General features: G+C 41.1%; 1 protein-coding gene across 4 annotated transcripts in view; it reads right to left on the reverse strand.

Moving 5' to 3' along the window:
- Positions 1–5,263: 5,263 nt before the first annotated feature.
- The window catches only part of LOC129868249 (CREB3 regulatory factor-like), a 30,646-nt gene continuing 16,172 nt past the window's right edge, over positions 5,264–19,737 (reverse strand). For all 4 annotated transcript variants that reach the window (XM_055942053.1, XM_055942055.1, XM_055942054.1 and 1 more), the window contains exons 6-10: positions 19,164–19,358; positions 18,612–18,801; positions 17,088–17,161; positions 16,735–16,857; positions 5,264–15,237 (exon numbers count right to left, since the gene is read on the reverse strand). In XM_055942053.1, the coding sequence (XP_055798028.1) occupies positions 15,119–15,237; positions 16,735–16,857; positions 17,088–17,161; positions 18,612–18,801; positions 19,164–19,358 (701 nt within the window). In that variant the 3' untranslated portion in view covers positions 5,264–15,118. The remainder of the gene's footprint in view (positions 15,238–16,734; positions 16,858–17,087; positions 17,162–18,611; positions 18,802–19,163; positions 19,359–19,737) is intronic.

Here is a 19,737-nt window from a genome sequence, read left to right on the forward strand (position 1 = left end):
CTTTTCATTACATTTCATTATAGTACAACGGTCTGATTTTCATTTTCATTACAGTACAACGGTTTGGTTTGTTTGATCTTAGCTAGCTACATAGCCGTCTTTGCATCAAACATAATTGTGTAGTTATTGAGGTTCGCCAGCCAGCTATTTTCGCCCTAACGTAACGCAACGTAGCCAACACTGCTAGCTAGCCAGCTTGCCACCGAATAGCAGCATTGTAGAAACGAGTGCATTACAACGGAACGACTTGATCAGTGTAGTGTTGGCTGACTACACAGTTGTCTTTGCTATCTTTGATTTGTATTTGTTCGATCTTAGCTAGCTACTTAGCTGGCTACATAGCCGTCTTTGTATCGGTGATAATTGTGTAGTTATGAAGGTTCGCTGAGGTTCGCTAGCCAGGTATTCTCGCCCTAACGTAACGTAACGTAGTCAACCCTGCTAGCTAGCCAGCTAGCCACCGATTAGCAGCACTGTAGAAACGATTACATTACAACGGAACGACTTGACTTGTGTAGTGTTAGCTAGCTACATAGTTTTCTTTGCTATCTTTGTATCTAAGATAATTGTGTAGCTTTGAGTAATTATCGGTTAGCTAGCCAGCTATTTTTCGCCTGCCGCGCTGCCCTCCTCCTACCTAGCCAACACTGCTAGCTAACACTGCTAGCTAGCCAACTTCTACCGAATAGCAGCACTGTAGAAACTTACATTACAACGGAACGACTTGATTAGCGTAGTGTTAGCTAGTTGTCTTTGCTGTCCTTGTATCCATGATAATTGTGTAGTTTAGAGAAATTTAGTGAAATTGTCGAGGTTACCTAGCCAGCTTCACTTTCAACAACGTAGCCACTGCTAGCCAGGCTACTTCACCAGCCAGCAGTACTATATCATTTTAGTCAATAAGATCTTGTATTTTATTTTATTTTTGCAACGTAAGCTTAACTTTCTGAACATTCGAGACGTGTAGCCCACTTGTCATTCTAATCTCCTTTGCATTAGCGTAGCCTCTTCTGTAGCCTGTCAGCCTGTGTCTGTCTATCCCTGTTCTCTCCTCTCTGCACAGACCATACAAACGCTTCACACCGCGTGGCCGCGCCCACCCTAACCTGGTGGTCCCAGCCCGCACGACCCACGTGGAGTTCCAGGTCTCCGGTAGCCTCTGGAACTGCCGATCTGCGGCCAACAAGGCAGAGCTCATCTCAGCCTATGCGTCCCTCCAGTCCCTCGACTTCCTGGCACTGACGGAAACATGGCTCACCACAGATAACACTGCTACTCCTACTGCTCTCTCTTCGTCTGCCCACGTGTTCTCGCACACCCCGAGACCTTCTGGTCAGCGGGGTGGTGGCACCGGGATCCTCATCTCTCCCAAGTGGTCATTCTCTCTTTCTCCCCTTACCCATCTGTCTATCGCCTCCTTTGAATTCCATGCTGTCACAGTTACCAGCCCTTTCAAGCTTAACATCCTTATCATTTATCGCCCTCCAGGTTCCCTTGGAGAGTTCATCAATGAGCTTGATGCCTTGATAAGCTCCTTTCCTGAGGACGGCTCACCTCTCACAGTTCTGGGTGACTTTAACCTCCCCATGTCTACCTTCGACTCATTCCTCTCTGCCTCCTTCTTTCCACTCCTCTCCTCTTTTGACCTCACCCTCTCACCTTCCCCCCCTACTCACAAGGCAGGCAATACGCTTGACCTCATCTTTACTAGATGCTGTTCTTCCACTAACCTCATTGCAACTCCCCTCCAAGTCTCCGACCACTACCTTGTATCCTTTTCCCTCTCGCTCTCATCCAACACTTCCCACACTGCCCCTACTCGGATGGTATCGCGCCGTCCCAACCTCCGCTCTCTCTCCCCCGCTACTCTCTCCTCTTCCATCCTATCATCTCTTCCCTCTGCCCAAACCTTCTCCAACCTATCTCCTGATTCTGCCTCCTCAACCCTCCTCTCCTCCCTTTCTGCATCCTTTGACTCTCTATGTCCCCTATCCTCCAGGCCGGCTCGGTCCTCCCCTCCCGCTCCGTGGCTCGACGACTCATTGCGAGCTCACAGAACAGGGCTCCGGGCAGCCGAGCGGAAATGGAGGAAAACTCGCCTCCCCGCGGACCTGGCATCCTTTCACTCCCTCCTCTCTACATTTTCCTCTTCTGTATCTGCTGCTAAAGCCACTTTCTACCACTCTAAATTCCAAGCATCTGCCTCTAACCCTAGGAAGCTCTTTGCCACCTTCTCCTCCCTCCTGAATCCTCCTCCCCCTCCCCCCCCCCTCCTCCCTCTCTGCAGACGACTTCGTCAACCATTTTGAAAAGAAGGTCGACGACATCCGATCCTCGTTTGCTAAGTCAAACGACACCGCTGGTTCTGCTCACACTGCCCAACCCTGTGCTTTGACCTCTTTCTCCCCTCTCTCTCCAGATGAAATCTCGCTTCTTGTGACGGCCGGCCGCCCAACAACCTGCCCGCTTGACCCTATCCCCTCCTCTCTTCTCCAGACCATTTCCGGAGACCTTCTACCTTACCTCACCTCGCTCATCAACTCATCCTTGACCGCTGGCTACGTCCCTTCCGTCTTCAAGAGAGCGAGAGTTGCACCCCTTCTGAAAAAACCTACACTCGATCCCTCCGATGTCAACAACTACAGACCAGTATCCCTTCTTTCTTTTCTCTCCAAAACTCTTGAACGTGCCGTCCTTGGCCAGCTCTCCTGCTATCTCTCTCAGAATGACCTTCTTGATCCAAATCAGTCAGGTTTCAAGACTAGTCACTCAACTGAGACTGCTCTTCTCTGTATCACGGAGGCGCTCCGCACTGCTAAAGCTAACTCTCTCTCCTCTGCTCTCATCCTTCTAGACCTATCGGCTGCCTTCGATACTGTGAACCATCAGATCCTCCTCTCCACCCTCTCCGAGTTGGGCATCTCCGGCGCGGCCCACGCTTGGATTGCGTCCTACCTGACAGGTCGCTCCTACCAGGTGGCGTGGCGAGAATCTGTCTCCTCACCACGCGCTCTCACCACTGGTGTCCCCCAGGGCTCTGTTCTAGGCCCTCTCCTATTCTCGCTATACACCAAGTCACTTGGCTCTGTCATAACCTCACATGGTCTCTCCTATCATTGCTATGCAGACGACACACAATTAATCTTCTCCTTTCCCCCTTCTGATAACCAGGTGGCGAATCGCATCTCTGCATGTCTGGCAGACATATCAGTGTGGATGACGGATCACCACCTCAAGCTGAACCTCGGCAAGACGGAGCTGCTCTTCCTCCCGGGGAAGGACTGTCCGTTCCATGATCTCGCCATCACGGTTGACAACTCCATTGTGTCCTCCTCCCAGAGCGCTAAGAACCTTGGCGTGATCCTGGACAACACCCTGTCGTTCTCCACCAACATCAAGGCGGTGGCCCGTTCCTGTAGGTTCATGCTCTACAACATCCGCAGAGTACGACCCTGCCTCACACAGGAAGCGGCGCAGGTCCTAATCCAGGCACTTGTCATCTCCCGTCTGGATTACTGCAACTCGCTGTTGGCTGGGCTCCCTGCCTGTGCCATTAAACCCCTACAACTCATCCAGAACGCCGCAGCCCGTCTGGTGTTCAACCTTCCCAAGTTCTCTCACGTCACCCCGCTCCTCCGCTCTCTCCACTGGCTTCCAGTTGAAGCTCGCATCCGCTACAAGACCATGGTGCTTGCCTACGGAGCTGTGAGGGGAACGGCACCTCAGTACCTTCAGGCTCTGATCAGGCCCTACACCCAAACAAGGGCACTGCGTTCATCCACCTCTGGCCTGCTCGCCTCCCTACCACTGAGGAAGTACAGTTCCCGCTCAGCCCAGTCAAAACTGTTCGCTGCTCTGGCACCCCAATGGTGGAACAAACTCCCTCACGACGCCAGGACAGCGGAGTCAATCACCACCTTCCGGAGACACCTGAAACCCCACCTCTTCAAGGAATACCTAGGATAGGATAAAGCAATCCTTCTGCCCCCCCCCCCCCCCCCTTAAAAGATCTAGATGCACTATTGTAAAGTGGCTGTTCCACTGGATGTCATAAGGTGAATGCACCAATTTGTAAGTCGCTCTGGATAAGAGCGTCTGCTAAATGACTTAAATGTAAATGTAAATGTAAGCTCTATTTGTGCCATGTGGGGCTCACACATTGAACCTGGATGTGACTGATGCTGCTAAAAGTTCTGTTGATGCCTCATTGCTAATAATTATATTTTTTAGGGTTATCTAAATGTATGTATTACCATTAGTATGTTACCATAAGTATTTATATAGTCCTGCTACCAGTCATTTTTCAGCCCTGTTAACGCGTACACAGTGTACAAAACATTAGGAACACCTTTCTAATATTGCGTTGCACCCCCTTTTGCCCTCAGAACAGCCTCAATTCGTCAGGGCATGGACTCTACAAGGTATTGAAAACATTTCACAGGGATGTTAGCAGTCGTGGAAAAAGTACCCAATTCTCATACTTGAGTAAAAGTAAAGACACCTTAATAAAAAATTACTCGAGTAAAAGTGAAAGTCACCCAGTAAAATACTTTGTTTTAAATATACTTAAGTATCAAAAGTTAATGTAATTGTTAAAATATACTTATGTTTATCAAAAGTTAAAGTATAAATAATTTAAAATTCCTTTTACTAAGCAAACCAGAATGCTTCATTTAAAAAATATATATATTTACAGATAGCCAGGGGCATGTTCCAACACTCAGACATAATTTACATATGAAGCGTTTGTGTTTAGTGAGTATAAGTTTTTATCCACATGTTTGCAAATAGAACCAGATGGAAACTTCTAGTCCCAAGCTTTAGATGTCCTCATGCATCTCAACCGTTGTAAGAGCTTTCTAAACCACTTGACCATTGCTTTTGTTTGCTTCAGTTAAACATTGTCATGTCATGCCGACTCTGACCAGTAAGATCTGAGATGATACTGGCATCCACACAAGACAGATATTGAGAGGAGATTGTATTGTGATTCACACTAACACTAAGTGAAGCTGCCAGGCTATTTGAACTTGCTTTTCAGTACAGTTGGTCAGTTCATAGAACTAGAATGTGATTGAATTTCTATGATTCAGCCTCTAAACATCAATGCTTATGCAATTCAATATTATGTCATATGTCTGGACTGGATTTTAACTATGCTTTGTAGTATGGAAGACGTAGGTCATGAATGTCCTTCAAGGTGTTAATCATACAAATAAACTGATAGCCCAAATAAAACATACAAATGGTAAAAGGCAAATAGTGGTTTTCAAATGTTTTTATTTTGATATTAAAATCGACAATAGAATCATGGTTACAAGCAAAATTGGGTTGTGGCTAGATTGAGTACGGCTATGGACCAAAAGTTGCATGTTCGAGTCGCATCGGGGTCAGCTGTAGCATTTTTGCTAACCCTTACCCTTTTCCTAACCTTAACCTAATTCTCTTAACCTGCTACATTAATTCTCCTAACCTGCTACGTAAAGTCACTTCAGTCCATAGCTGTACTCCACCTAGCCACAACTGTGGTACCAACTTCTGGCTGATACAATTCTGTGAGAAAAAGTATGATAAAAAAACTAAACTAAATGAAGGAGAGGCACAATTACACAAGCAGACACATTTTTCCAATCAATCATAACTGAACCCAACCTACATCACATCTGTACATTTACAAGGATCATTATCCAATAACTGTTCTCCAACTAATTGTGCCTCAAAAAAAAAAAAAACGGAAACAAAAATAAGAGCAAGAGATCGAACGACAAAAGTATAAACCCAGCACAACATTTAAAACAACATAAATATAAACAACTGTCAAGATATTATTGAATTTGAACAGGCATATACGTGAACTACAAATATAGACATTTCTAATAGGATCAAGTCACTGTTAGTTTCAGCAGGATACAGATTTGTTTATGAGTATCACCCAAGAGATTCATTACAGAGCACTTAGCAATGAAATACAGCCTTCCTACTGTGACAAATATTTTTCACTTGGGGAGTACACACACAGTACTAACTACTTAAAGTTCCCATGCTACATTATCTATTGAAATACCATATGACATCAGAAGCATTACATCAAGGGTATGAATTGTGTAGTTTTAAGAATGGGTGAGATATCTTTAAAAATTGTCCTCATTGGGGGTTGTATGGATTTCCCAAAAAAATAATTTGGCAAGTTTGGAAGGAAAATGTAAATCATTGCAGTGTGAATATGATGTGTATTTATGGTGCTTTGAAAGAGGGTTATCTGTTTTCTCAATGTAATTGGTAAATCATTGAATTGGTTTGCATGTGTACTATGCAGGAACACATATTCAAACAATTCAGTGGAGATGAGAGATCTCTGCCCAGCAGCCCTAGTGACCCTTACCGATCTCTATGCCTTTTCCTGAAGCAAAAAAATAATAAATCCTATCAAAGCTACCAGCCAATCCACTTCAATTACATTTTAAAAAACACGGTCGTCAACCACCATTACTGAGGACAAGGCCTTACTGACACCGACACTGCAGTGGCTACAGCAGGTCTTAAAAAGCAGTCAGTCACTGTCCAAAGTCCACTGGGAACTGGTCAAGATTTGCAACACCCCTCGGGCAGCGTTCCAACACAGCAACAGGGGCCGAGTGGCAGCTCTTGAGGAAGTTCAAGTATGTCTTTGAGATTCAGCACCATGGCTGGCGAATGGTGCCTCCTATCAGCCGTTTGCATTGTCTTGTTTTAAACTCACTCTCCAATTAGTGCACCCTTCAATCTTAAGTTACAAAGAACTGTGTGGTGGCACCTTGGAGCAATCTGGCGAAATCAAGGAACCTGGATTTGTGCAGATGCCCATCACCATCGCTTTAAGCGTTATACAGGCGTTGCCCCGTTTAAAACGCCGCCTACCCCTGTGTAATTACCATCGAGGTTTCCTGGAACTCCATGGTTAACATAGATCTATGTTGAACAATGCAAACCTCAACATGTGTCATTAAGAGTTGCTGTTTCAAACCTTGTTTGTTCATTGAAGAACGGCTGCTAAAGCCCATCTGCTTCTTTATGTGACACTGCTCCGGGTAAAGTGAAACCCAGCCGCTTGTGGAACAGTAGAAAATGAGGACCAAAGAGGCACAATTATTTTGATCATTTTTGAAGGGACACAATAGGTTGGTAAATTGACAGTTTTTGCAAAGCAGATCTAGCGGTTCTATAGAAAACTCAACTAAATCAATCACCATTGGTGAATGCTCTGGGTCTGATAAATGTAATTCAGCAAGAACATATACCTCGCTGCGGTATCATGACTATCTAAAATAATTTCTATAGGTAAACTAGAGGAAATATTTCAAATGAAATATAAAATAAATAGTATGGCAAGTAGGTAAGGTCTAAGTAGAAAAGGCAAAAAAAAAATATTAAAAAATTCAAACGTGTGCAACAATTTACTGATTTTGAGCATAAATACAAAAGAAATAAAAAGGTTTACAGAAATAAGGACAACCATACAAAAAAGTTCTAATTCCTCTGATTCATGATTGCAGCACACTTTGGATAGTCTCTCTCACCCAATGTTACACTGGGAATCTGGGGTATAAACATATCCTTATATTGAATTGAATCCTTTGAAGGAAGACTACATTCCACTGATGAGAAAACTGTCTGAGGCAAAGCAGCATCAATTTTCATCTGTACATGAGATCACTGTTAAAACACCAGACAGAGTAAATGTCAGAATTCTTGGCATAGTGGGCAGAAAGATAGTAAATCTTGTATCCATACAAAACATCAAGACTTTGAAGGGTGTAGATCACATTTGGATTCAAATTTTTTTTTTAAGGCACCTGGTTTAGCAGGCATTGTATTAAAATTATGTTTGACATTTTGTAAAACCAAGTGAGTTGTGGGTATGCTTCTGTTTGTACGATTTTGTTTTCATAAAAACAGTGGGTAAGCAATGGAAAATAGTTTGATCTGAATATGTTCAAGATCCAAAACCAAATCTCTCTATGCTTGTTAAGTTCAAATACCACGTGGACATAGTCCTTGACACTTACAAAATCCTTGAACTCAGGGTGAAGATACACCCATTACTCAGTACATTTTGACCCAGTAACAAACATATCAGATGAGTGAGATTTTCATGCACAATGGTCATTCCCTACGCATATTCTCTGCATTTATTTATCCAACAATATAATACATCAAAACGGTTATACTGCATAGAGCATATAACCTTTGAGTATGGGGGGAGTTGAGCAATATGGGGGGAGTTGAGCAAGTTATAATACGAAAGAATGCGTTTGAAATGCTTCTGCAATGCTTAAAGCGGCCATCAGCAGTTGAAACAATAGCAAAGCGTCCTCCACACCATTGTTTCGAGAAAAAAAAAAAAACTGGGGGATGGGGATGGAAAAATGTTAACACTAGCGCTACGCGATTAGTGATTTTTGAGGTCAGTTCAGTTTGATTATTAACAAAATGTTTTTTGATTTCAATTATTTTTTAAACATTAAATGCATTATGAAATAATGACAATATTTTAGAGCTTTTTAATGGAAATTCCAAAGCCTAAAATTGTTAACATTCAATTGCTAAAAAATTGAAAATATTCCATTGTCTCCATCAGGTCCACATTAGGTATGACATCAAAAGAAAATGACGATGAAATAAAACATTTCAGATGTGTATATTACTTCGTTTTTATTTGATGACTTCATTATTTTTCATTGTTTAAAGTCCTATTCTCTGCTCAGGCAGTAGCAGCAAGACAACATTCGCTGTGCTTCCCATACTGTCATCCTTTTTTAGCTAGGCTAGCTTGCCTAAGCGTGCTGCAGAGCTGTCTGATGAAATAACTGTACTTGTTTTTCAAAGTAGATAAGGCATGCTTTCACGAACTGTCTATCTCTCTCGTAGTCGTGTGTTGTACATTCCTCTCTCATGTGGCCTGTGTGTATCTAACCTAACATAGCAGGTGTAAATTGTATCCATCTCGGTCCAAGATGGAAAAAACAGGCGTAATGGATTATGGTCATTGTAGTTAATTACCAAGTTATTGCGCTGAACTAGGTTGAATGTTTGCTTAATGAAAACTACAACTCCCTTCAGCCAAGTGTCCCACATAGTTCCTGACATGATTTCTCTCGTGAATGATTTGATTTATCTCAAGAAAAACAACGAGTTGGGCCACCCACCAAATAAAACAAACTAAACGGAATTCAAGTAATTGAACTGACGTCGGTCAATTAGTTGTTTAATAACAAAAAATACAAAAACTTAGGTTAATCGCTGAGCACTAGTAAGCACTCTCAAATTCAAAGAGCTATGGATGCAAGGACTGACCATCCATTATATAAAAAAATATAGTTTTATTAACCATGTTTTTAGGCTAAAAACAGTGTTTGTTTACAAACATTGGAGTAAAAAAAAAAACTATATTTTGGCTTCCGATGGGTTACGACAGTTGAACTTACCTCATGAGGCCTTTTTATAAGCTATATTCTTTAAGAAACAAAGGATACGTATCATTCATTTATAAAAGGTAGCAACTGCTGAGTGCCCGCCCCTTTAAGCATTGAAGCAGTGATATACGCAATATACAGCCCATGACAAATCAGCTATACAAGTGTTAATACTTTAAGTTCTCAATTTCTATAGATACTATGGGTGTAGGGGAAAAGATATATATATATATATATATATATATATATATATATATATATATACACACACACATATAAATAAATAAATGGCAGAATGCAGGTCCTTTGAATGACAGTTTAAAGCAAAAAACAAAGCATTCAACTGGTTAGATAAGATGGAAAGGAACATACTCATCTAGCAGTTATTAGACAGGTCTTTCTCCGTTACACATGCGTGGCTCCTCCATTGTCAGAGGAAATAGCTCCACTCATTCCCCACCTGCCTATCACCACTAGGAACACCTCCATAGGGTTATGGAGACAGGGTAAGAGTCTTTGTATAAAGTCAATGAAAATGCTCTGCTCAGACACGAGACAGCTGAAAACTAAAGCAACACACTGTCTTACTCAAAAACAAGTAAGACATGCATAGTGCACAATTTAAGAACATTGTCATCACATACACTACAAACAACTACATAACAAAGCAAGCCAAAATCATATCAGGAATTGAAAGAAAGAGGACAAATACGCTTGCCGCCTCCTCTCTAGAGTCTACTGTAGCCATTTTGGAGAATTGGAATAAATCGAGATCGGTCTCATTGTGATCCAGCGGTTTGGTAATGCTACCATTAGACATCTATCCACAAGGTCTAAGACTATAGCATAAGGTTAACTCAAATGTGATCAAAGCGTTAATAATTTGTTAAAAAGTAAAAAAGGTCTGTTAAGCATAGACATTTGTAATGTATAAAGAACTATCATCTTTTTAATACAATATAATCCATGAATAACCAACCCATAAATGAGCAGCAGCACAGTAAAACAGAGGTTGGATCAAAACTAGAAATAATTTATTTCCCTTTTGAAAAAAAAAAAAAAAAAAAAAGTTTGTACGTTTAAATTTGTTAGAGTATAAAGAAAAACTAATCTAGGTAAAATATTTATACTTACAAATCCATTGGCCTTTGTCTATTCTTATCCTGTAGAGAGCATCGCACCATTTTGTTTTACATTGAATCTCTATTAACGCACACAGAGTTATTGAACTGCAGAAATAAAAAAATCGCAACGTTAACTGGAATACATAAATATATTTTCCTTTGATTTACTATTCTATTACATATATTTCTATTAGAAGAATGGTAGTTACCCTGATTCGCTGCAGAAGAGACCATTATGGATTCAATTATCAGACGAGACTAGCACATAATTACACAATCTATTATCTGTTTATATGTTTGATGTCAATAGAGCAGAAGGAATAGTTACTGGCTTTGAATGTCAACCACTTCCTTGACTGTTAAAATGCCACAGAGTCTCCTGGTTAGAATGTAAAGTTGCACAGCTTGCGCCCATCATGTTAAATGTGAAAACCTGCGTGGACACACACACCCGATGCTGGAATCAGCCTCACAACACTATGTTCCACTAGCTTCTTACACAACATTAATTCCCCTAGCTCAACCTCACTTGCCATCAGTGATCCCAATGGAGAGGCCATCGTTGATTTGAGCATATCACCAGGTTGAAGGTCTTGATTGTAGACAGTACAATATTGGCCGAGATCGGTTGCCATAGCAACACCGCTTTGCAATTGAACCCACTATTGGCCATCTTAAGTGAATGGATGGGTGTTTGAGAAGGCAAAAAGTATCCCGGATTAAATCTCCACTGCAAATTACTTGCCATACAGTACAGTGATATAGTTTTCCTTCTGAGGTACTCACAAAAGAATGTGGGCTGTTGTGAGTACCTCAGTCTCCCCCTCCCCATTAAGTACAAGTTACAAGTACAAATTACTTTTAAAATTATAACAATATAACTCTCTGGCAAACGCCCAGAATAAATGTGTCTACACTGTACATCAACCTGAAGAAAAACCCAAAGCAGAATTTGTTTTTCCATAGGAAATCTCTACTGAAGGCAAATGAATTCATGACGTTAGAGTCATTCAGAACATAGGGGCATTGTAATCAAAGGTTGATTGCCCTCTTAAGACCTCCCCAACACACTGTCCTGGTCAGGATACAGAAGTCAAGGACTCACTGCAGCATTCAAACAAGGTCGGCTTAGCAGCAAATGGAAGGAAAAATGCTTTTCTTCATACTTTTTTTTTTTTTTTTTTTTTTTTTGAACAAAGTGCTTTCTTTTTCATACATGTAATATAGAATATACTATACAAATATAATATTTAGAAGATAAATCCATTTACAAAATGAAACACTACAAAAACAAACCATGGACGGTATATAGAGAATATTTACTACACTAACAAAGTAAGTAGAATAAGATATCTTATCAAACATATCATTCTAGTTTCAGAGAAAGTGTATTTTTTCCCTTTTTAATTCAATCAAAAATAGTTGGAGTATGGCATGCAGTGCGGAAACCTGCTTTGCAGAACAATAACACTGTTTTTCTACAGCAAACAAAAGGCATGTTCAGATATCTTCGGTACTGAAATAAGAAAATGTTTACTAGATAAAAGAAAACATTTTCAATTAAAACAGGCCCCTTCTCAGAATAAGGACAGTGTTACTTTTCCGCAGTGAGGATTTTCAGCTGTGCCGGTTTAATTGAATTCAGCCTCAAGTCTTGTTCTCTTGAAATGAGCAAACCTAGTGTTTCAAATGGACAACATTGACAAGTTACAGCAGAGACGCTAGACCTCTCCATAAGCTGCTCGTCTCATTTCCTCTGGCCTGAGATTGTAATACAGGTTAAGACTACAATTGCAAGTATTCAACTGAGACTTATCATCCATTCATTTTCTATCAATCTTCCCCATGACTCAGCGCAACAGAGGAGCTTGTGTCAAGAACTGAGGCGGAGGGCACAAAGAAACCAGAATGATATCCATGATATTCAATCCCTTACTTTCAGAACAACCCCTAAAAAACTAGAGCCTCTTCACAAAGATCACAAAAAACAGGAGGAACCCCTCCCAGTCTCCATCCAGAAACCCTACCCTATCTCATGCAGAGTCTCCATCCAGAAACCCCACCCTATCTCATGCAGAGTCTCCATCCAGAAACCCCACCCTATCTCATGCAGAGTCTCCATCCAGAAACCCCACCCTATCTCATGCAGAGTCTCCATCCAGAAACCCCACCCTATCTCATGCAGAGTCTCCATCCAGAAACCCCACCCTATCTCATGCAGAGTCTCCATCCAGAAACCCTACCCTATCTCATGCAGAGTCTCCATCCAGAAACCCCACCCTATCTCATGCAGAGTCTCCATCCAGAAACCCCACCCTATCTCATGCAGAGTCTCCATCCAGAAACCCCACCCTATCTCATGCAGTCACCACCCAGAAATGTATTTCTCTGAACATCTCTCAAATGACATACATGCGCACCAACAGAAAAAGGCAAATAGTACAAAAATGTTTGTTTTTTCATTCCATTTTTTTTTTTTTTCAAAGTTTCTCTGAATGTGAGGATAGGCCTTAGAAATGTGTCATGCTTATTAACGTATCAATTTGAAAAAAAGTGGCAATTCACAATAGATAGATATGTGTATGCATGAATGGACATTACTATAAATAGGCAACACTTAATATGACATATATGTATGTGTATTCGTCTCACCTACATAAATGATAGAAGTGATATACCTTTTGGTTATTTGTGACGTTTTGACAAACAGTCAAAATAAAATTGTATTATGCAATTGTTCTTCATCTCTTTTCTACTTCGTGCCAAAGCACAATAGAAGTGGAAGTATTACATGTAACGTCTGGAATCTATCAAATGTTTTTAAAGCAACTAATCTACTTGAGAAGCCAACTGACAAGAGACGTTTAGAAAAAGTTAATGAATGCTTCTTTCAGTACGTAATTGGACCCAAGCAAATTTCACAGTTCAATGAAAATCCCTGACCCTACCACATTTCCTACATTCAATACAGTGTCAGGTAAGCTGTGCAAAACCTTACTTTATCTGGCTAGTCGCCGTTTTCGTTGCATGTGTCTTTGGTACAAAAAGCAATCAAAATATAGTGTGCAAATATTTTTTTTAAATTCTATACGAATATCCTTTTTAACCCTCCCATTCCCCTGCCCCAAAGTCCAAGTACCGATAACCAAAGTACATTTTTGTCAGAGCCATCTTATAATACAATGCACAGACTCTGTGGCATATATCTACATGTTCCATGTTCATATGTACATTCAGAATAGCTTGAAAGAGCAGAAATACATAACAAACCTCTTGACCTTCCCTGCACCATGTTCTGCTCTCCCTCAGTGTAAAATGGTCCACTATCCTTCAACCACTTGTGTAATCATCTCACTTTAAATACAAGGCACAATGAACAGTACTGTTATTAAATACAAATATGAACACACCAAACTAAGGAACTTCAAACTATTAGCCCTCTCATCCCTACTTTGCAAGAAGCCAATGGCGTTTTCATTTGAAGACGCTTCAACCAAAGGGTATATAGAGGAAATGGTTTGTTATGATCACGTCATCTAGCTTAGTCAGATGACTAAGAATTTTCCCATGCAAAGGATGGGAATATAGTGGCCTTCTGCTCAAGTCTATTTGAAATATCTTCTCAACTGCAAAAACACAGGACAATGGAATTGAAAAATCAGGCCAAATCGCAAAACAACCTTTCACTGCATTCCTGTGTATCCCCCCCCAACTTCTACTCATTTTTAGCGTCATTCTGTCAAAGTAGACTTTCTTAATGTTAGTAGTAATTCAGGTGCGTGTGTGTTTTTGTTGCCTTGTAATGTGGTTGGCAGGTTGAGAGTATTGGGTAACATCATCTCCTCCTATGTGAATGCCACGGTGCTAGAATGGGAAAGCAGACAACAGGTATGAAGCGTTCCCTATACCTTTACAACAGTAGACACTATGGAATACCCAGTGCCTGTTTTACGTTTTTTTTTTTCTTCATCTGAGAAGCACAGTTCAGTAAAAGGTGACAAGGACATGGGATTGACAAGTTACTATTTAGGTTTCAATAGCAAATATCTCGTGCCGTCCCGTCGTCTCACTCTAACTATAACGACATCCTGTGTTGCCTTTCCCACCCAGGTACGCAGGCATGAAACGGCCCATGACAGCTACGCTACAGGAAATTGCTACAGCTAGAACTGATAATCATTCTGTTTTGCTTGATTTTTTTTTTTTCTTCCAACAAACATTTCGGGAGGTATTTTTCATATATTGGCTTTGAATTCGCAAACACTGCGGCCCTAAAGACACTAGCCACGTGCACTAGCCATGTGCACAAATGGCTAGTAACAGACTACTAGTGCAGAGATAGATACTAAGTTTCATTTCAGCGCATGCTCACAGTGTGAAGACATACATACATTTGGAGCGTGATATGTATGTCTTCCCACAGGGCATGGTGATGCGATTCCTGGATGGAATGGTCATGCAGAGGGTGAGCCGTTACAGTGTGGGACTAGAATGGCACGGATGGCTTTGAGTATGCCATCTCCAAACCTCTACATGGTCCATCTACACTCTAGACGTGGGTACGCGCAGCCCGACCAGTCCTCCAGTGGGATCCCCCTTGCCAGTGTTCTCTAGGATCTGGTTAACAAAGTCAGACGTCTGCCCGGCAACTGGTGACTTCACTGCAGAAAGAAAAAAAAAGAACACGTTTATTTAAACAGCCATTGTTTAACTTTTTAGAGATAGGGGGCAGCATTTTCACTTTGGATGAATAGCGTGCCCAAATTGAACTGCCTCCTACTCTGTCCCAGATGCTAATATATGCATATTATTATTACTATTGGATAGAAAAACTCTGAAGTTTATAAAACTGTTTGAATTATGTCTGTGAGTATAACAGAACTCATATGGCAGGCAAACTTCCAAACAGGAAGTGGAAATTCTGAGGCTGGTCGATATTCAACTCATCGCCTGTTCAAATCCCTCTAAGATATGGATCTGTTTGCACTTCCTACGCCTTCCACTACATGTCAACAGTCTGTAGAACGTTGAATGAAGCTTATGCTGTGTTGTGGGGCCGGATGAGCGGGGAATGAGTCAGTGGTCTGGCAGATTGCCAGTTCCTGGTCACGCTCTTTCCTCATGATATCGCCTTGCGTTCCATAACTTCTACAGACACGAAGGAATGCTCCGGTTGGAACGTTATTGGATATATATGATAACAACATCCTGAAGATTGATTATCTACTTAGTTTGACCAGTTTATTCGACCTGTTATATAACTTTTTGAAGTTTTCGTCCGAATTCGCCTGGACCGGCGCGAGCGTTTGGATATGTGCACTAAACGTGCTAGCAAAAGTAGCTACTTGGGCATAAATACCGGACATTCTCGAACAAAACAACACTTTATTGTGGAACTAGGATTCCTGGGAGTGCATTCTGATGAAGATGATCAAAGGTATGGGAATATTTGATGTAATTTCGTATTTCTGTTGACTCCAACATGGTGGAGAAATGTTGTTATTTCTGAGCGCCGTCTCAGATTATTGCATGGTGTGCTTTTTCCGTAAAGTTTTTTTGAAATCTGACACAGCGGTTGCATTAAGAACAAGTGTATCTTTAATTCTATGTAAAAAATGTATCTTTCAAAGTATTTGATGAGTATTTCCCGTTATTTGATGTGGCTCTCTGCAATTTTTTTCTGATATTTTGGAGGCATTTCTGAACATGGCGCCAATGTAAACTGAGATTTGTGATATAAATATGCACATTATCGAACAAAACATAAATGTATTGTGTAACATGATGTCCTATGAGTGTCATCTGATGAAGATCATCAAAGGTTAGTGATTAATGTTCTCTATTTCTGCGTTTTGTGACTCCTATCTTTGGCTGGGAAAATGGCTGTGTTTTTTGGACTTCGCGGTGATCTAACATTATCATATGTTGTGTTTTCGCTGTAAAGCATTTTTGAAATCGGACACGATGAGTAGATTAACAAGATGTTTATCTTTAATTTGCTGTATTGGACTTGTTATTGTGTGAAAGTTACATATTTCCAAAAATTATTTTTGAATTTCCCGCGCTGCCTTTTCAGCAGAATGTTGTGGGGGGGTTCCGCTAGCGGAACGTGTGTCCTATTTCTGTTGCTACTTACGAAAAATACATCATCATCTTACCAAGGGTCTCTTGGATGAGTTTGTCCAGAGTTTCAGTCATGCTAGTTCCCTTGTCGTCGCAGATATCCTGCACTCTGTTCACTATCTCTTCCTTTATGGTGTTGATGACAAACAGAAGCCGATCTGGAACAAACAATAAAACAAGGGCAATGTAATTGTTATTTATTTTTAGAGAAAGAGATTGGCAATAAAGCTATTTACAAACACAACACATAATAAACTTCCTTCCCTAAACCACTAATTATACAGAAGGACAATTGACAGTCTACCAATTGCACAATGTAGAAAACAGAAACCAAGTGGGAAATCGACTATGGGAAAAGTGTATTATTCAACATAACTGATCAACATACCGTATTCTGTGCCCAGACCCCACAGCTTGACTTTGTTGGCCTCATACTGAGCTTTCTTCTTCAGCCGACAGGCCCTGAACAGAGACACAAACAGCTTGTGTAAAGGTATACATATAACAAGAACACCCCTTATGTAGTAATAGTAGTAGAAGTAATAGCAGTAGTAGTAGCAGTGACAGTAGCAGTAGTAGTGACATTAGTAGTAATAGTAGTAGTAGCAGTAGTAGTGACATTAGTAGTAATAGTAGTAGTAGCAGTAGTAGTGACATTAGTAGTAATAGTAGTAGTGACATTAGTAGAAGTAGTAGTGACATTAGTAGTAGTGACAGTAGTAGTAGTAGTAGTAGTGACATTAGTAGTAATAGTAGCAGTAGTAGTGACAGTAGTAGTAGTAGCAATAGTAGCAGTAGTAGTGACATTAGTAGTAGTAATAGTAGCAGTAGTAGTGACATTAGTAGTAGTAATAGTAGCAGTAGTAGTGACATTAGTAGTAATAGTAGTAGTAGCAGTAGTAGTGACATTAGTAGCAGTAGTAGTGACATTAGTAGTAGTGACAGTAGTAGTAGTGACATTATTAGTAATAGTAGCAGTAGTAGTGACAGTAGTAGTAGTAGTAATAGTAGCAGTAGTAGTGACAGTAGTAGTAATAGTAGCAGTAGTAGTGACATTAGTAGCAATAGTAGCAGTAGTAGTGACATTAGTAGTAGTAATAGTAGCAGTAGTAGTGACATTAGTAGTAGTAATAGTAGCAGTAGTAGTGACAGTAGTAGTTGTAATAGTAGCAGTAGTAGTAGTGACATTAGTAGTAGTTGTAATAGTAGTAGTGACATTAGTATTAGTAGTGATAGTAGTAATAGTAGTAGTGATAGAACTAGTACTAGCAGTGTTAGTAGTAGCAGTGATAGCACTAGTAGTGATAGCAGTACTAATAGTAGTAGTGATAGCAGTACTAATAGTAGTTGTGATAGCAGTACTAGTAGTAGTGACAGTAGTACTAGTAGTAGTAGTGACAGTACTAGTAGTAGTAGTAGTAGTAGTAGTAGTAGTAGTAGTGACAGTACTACTAGTAGTAGTAGTAGTAGCATTAGTAGTAGTAATAGTAGCAGTAGTAGTGACAGTAGTAGTTGTAATAGTAGCAGTAGTAGTAGTGACATTAGTAGTAGTTGTAATAGTAGTAGTGACATTAGTATTAGTAGTGATAGTAGTAATAGTAGTAGTGATAGAACTAGTACTAGCAGTGTTAGTAGTAGCAGTGATAGCACTAGTAGTGATAGCAGTACTAATAGTAGTAGTGATAGCAGTACTAATAGTAGTTGTGATAGCAGTACTAGTAGTAGTGACAGTAGTACTAGTAGTAGTAGTGACAGTACTAGTAGTAGTAGTAGTAGTAGTAGTAGTAGTAGTAGTGACAGTACTACTAGTAGTAGTAGTAGTAGCGCGTATCAAATTTAACTGTAACAAAGCAGAAAGAGAAGGTTCTGGAGAGCAAGAGTTGAACAAGGTTTCAAGGTGAGTATCCAGTACCTGGACGCCAGTTTGTTCTTCTCCTTGCGGGAGCGTGGGCGGGCTGTGAGGGGCAGCTCGCTGACCGGAGTCAGATCACTGATCACTTTGTTGAGCTTACGCAACTCATTCCCGATCTGCAGCAGCTTGCGAGGGTTAGGGGTCAAGTCCTCCACATCTGTCCGCCGAGACTTCTTCAGAGTGTACTTCCCTGTTCACACAGCCCATCACCGAGCCAGTTAACCACTGAGACATGTCCCTTAGTCAGCAGGGACAGTCAGACACATTTGTATCTCAAATGGATTCATTAAAAACCCCAAAATGTACACTATAAATAATGGAACAACAATGTTACATTTATAACCTACATACATTATCAGGGTAGAATGTACTGTATGATGTGATCTACTGTAATCGATGAACTATGACGAGTGTGGCTTCCATCAACTGTATGTGTAAATGCGGGAATTCATACTTCTTCACATGATTGTAGTGCAATAGATATTTTGTGGCGTGTGCTTGTACATGTCACCACTTACCAGATGTGTGTGTTTATGATAAAGTGTGTCTCACCGTGGTGTGGGCCATTCCTCTGGTACATGTTGCTGGGCAGGGTCTCCCTGTCCCACTCAGAGGGCTTGAGCAAGCATTCCTGCTTGGAGGGGGTGAGCTGCTCGCTGTACTCCCAGAAATAGCGGCGCTTGCCCCTCTTCCTGGAGATCCCTGCCGTCAGCCCCTTCACGTCCTCCACCGCGTCATTGTCACATCCTGATCACAACAGGGAGGGAGGGAGAGAGCGAAAGACACAATTGAGAAAGAAGGACCAGAGAGAAAATATTAGCAAGGGAGATAAGGGTGAGGGTAGAGAGATGAAGATGGAGAGAGAGCGAGGATGAGAAAATGGCACAGGGTCAGTCGATCAGAGAGCCTTCCACATATAAAACAGCTTAAATAAACCCTTGATTATACTGTTCCATCTCAGAGCATGGCCAGGGTCACACTAACATCCACCCAAAGCAGAAACATGACCCCATTCTCAAGATCCATTTATAATCCTGACTCACTGGACCACAATGGGCCGGGCCAGGCCAGGAACTCCCAACAGGGAATAAGTTCACCAATCACATATTTCCTTTCCGTGGGACTC

The sequence above is a fragment of the Salvelinus fontinalis genome, chromosome 13 (genome assembly GCF_029448725.1).
Source record: "Salvelinus fontinalis isolate EN_2023a chromosome 13, ASM2944872v1, whole genome shotgun sequence".
Lineage (NCBI taxonomy): Eukaryota > Metazoa > Chordata > Actinopteri > Salmoniformes > Salmonidae > Salvelinus > Salvelinus fontinalis.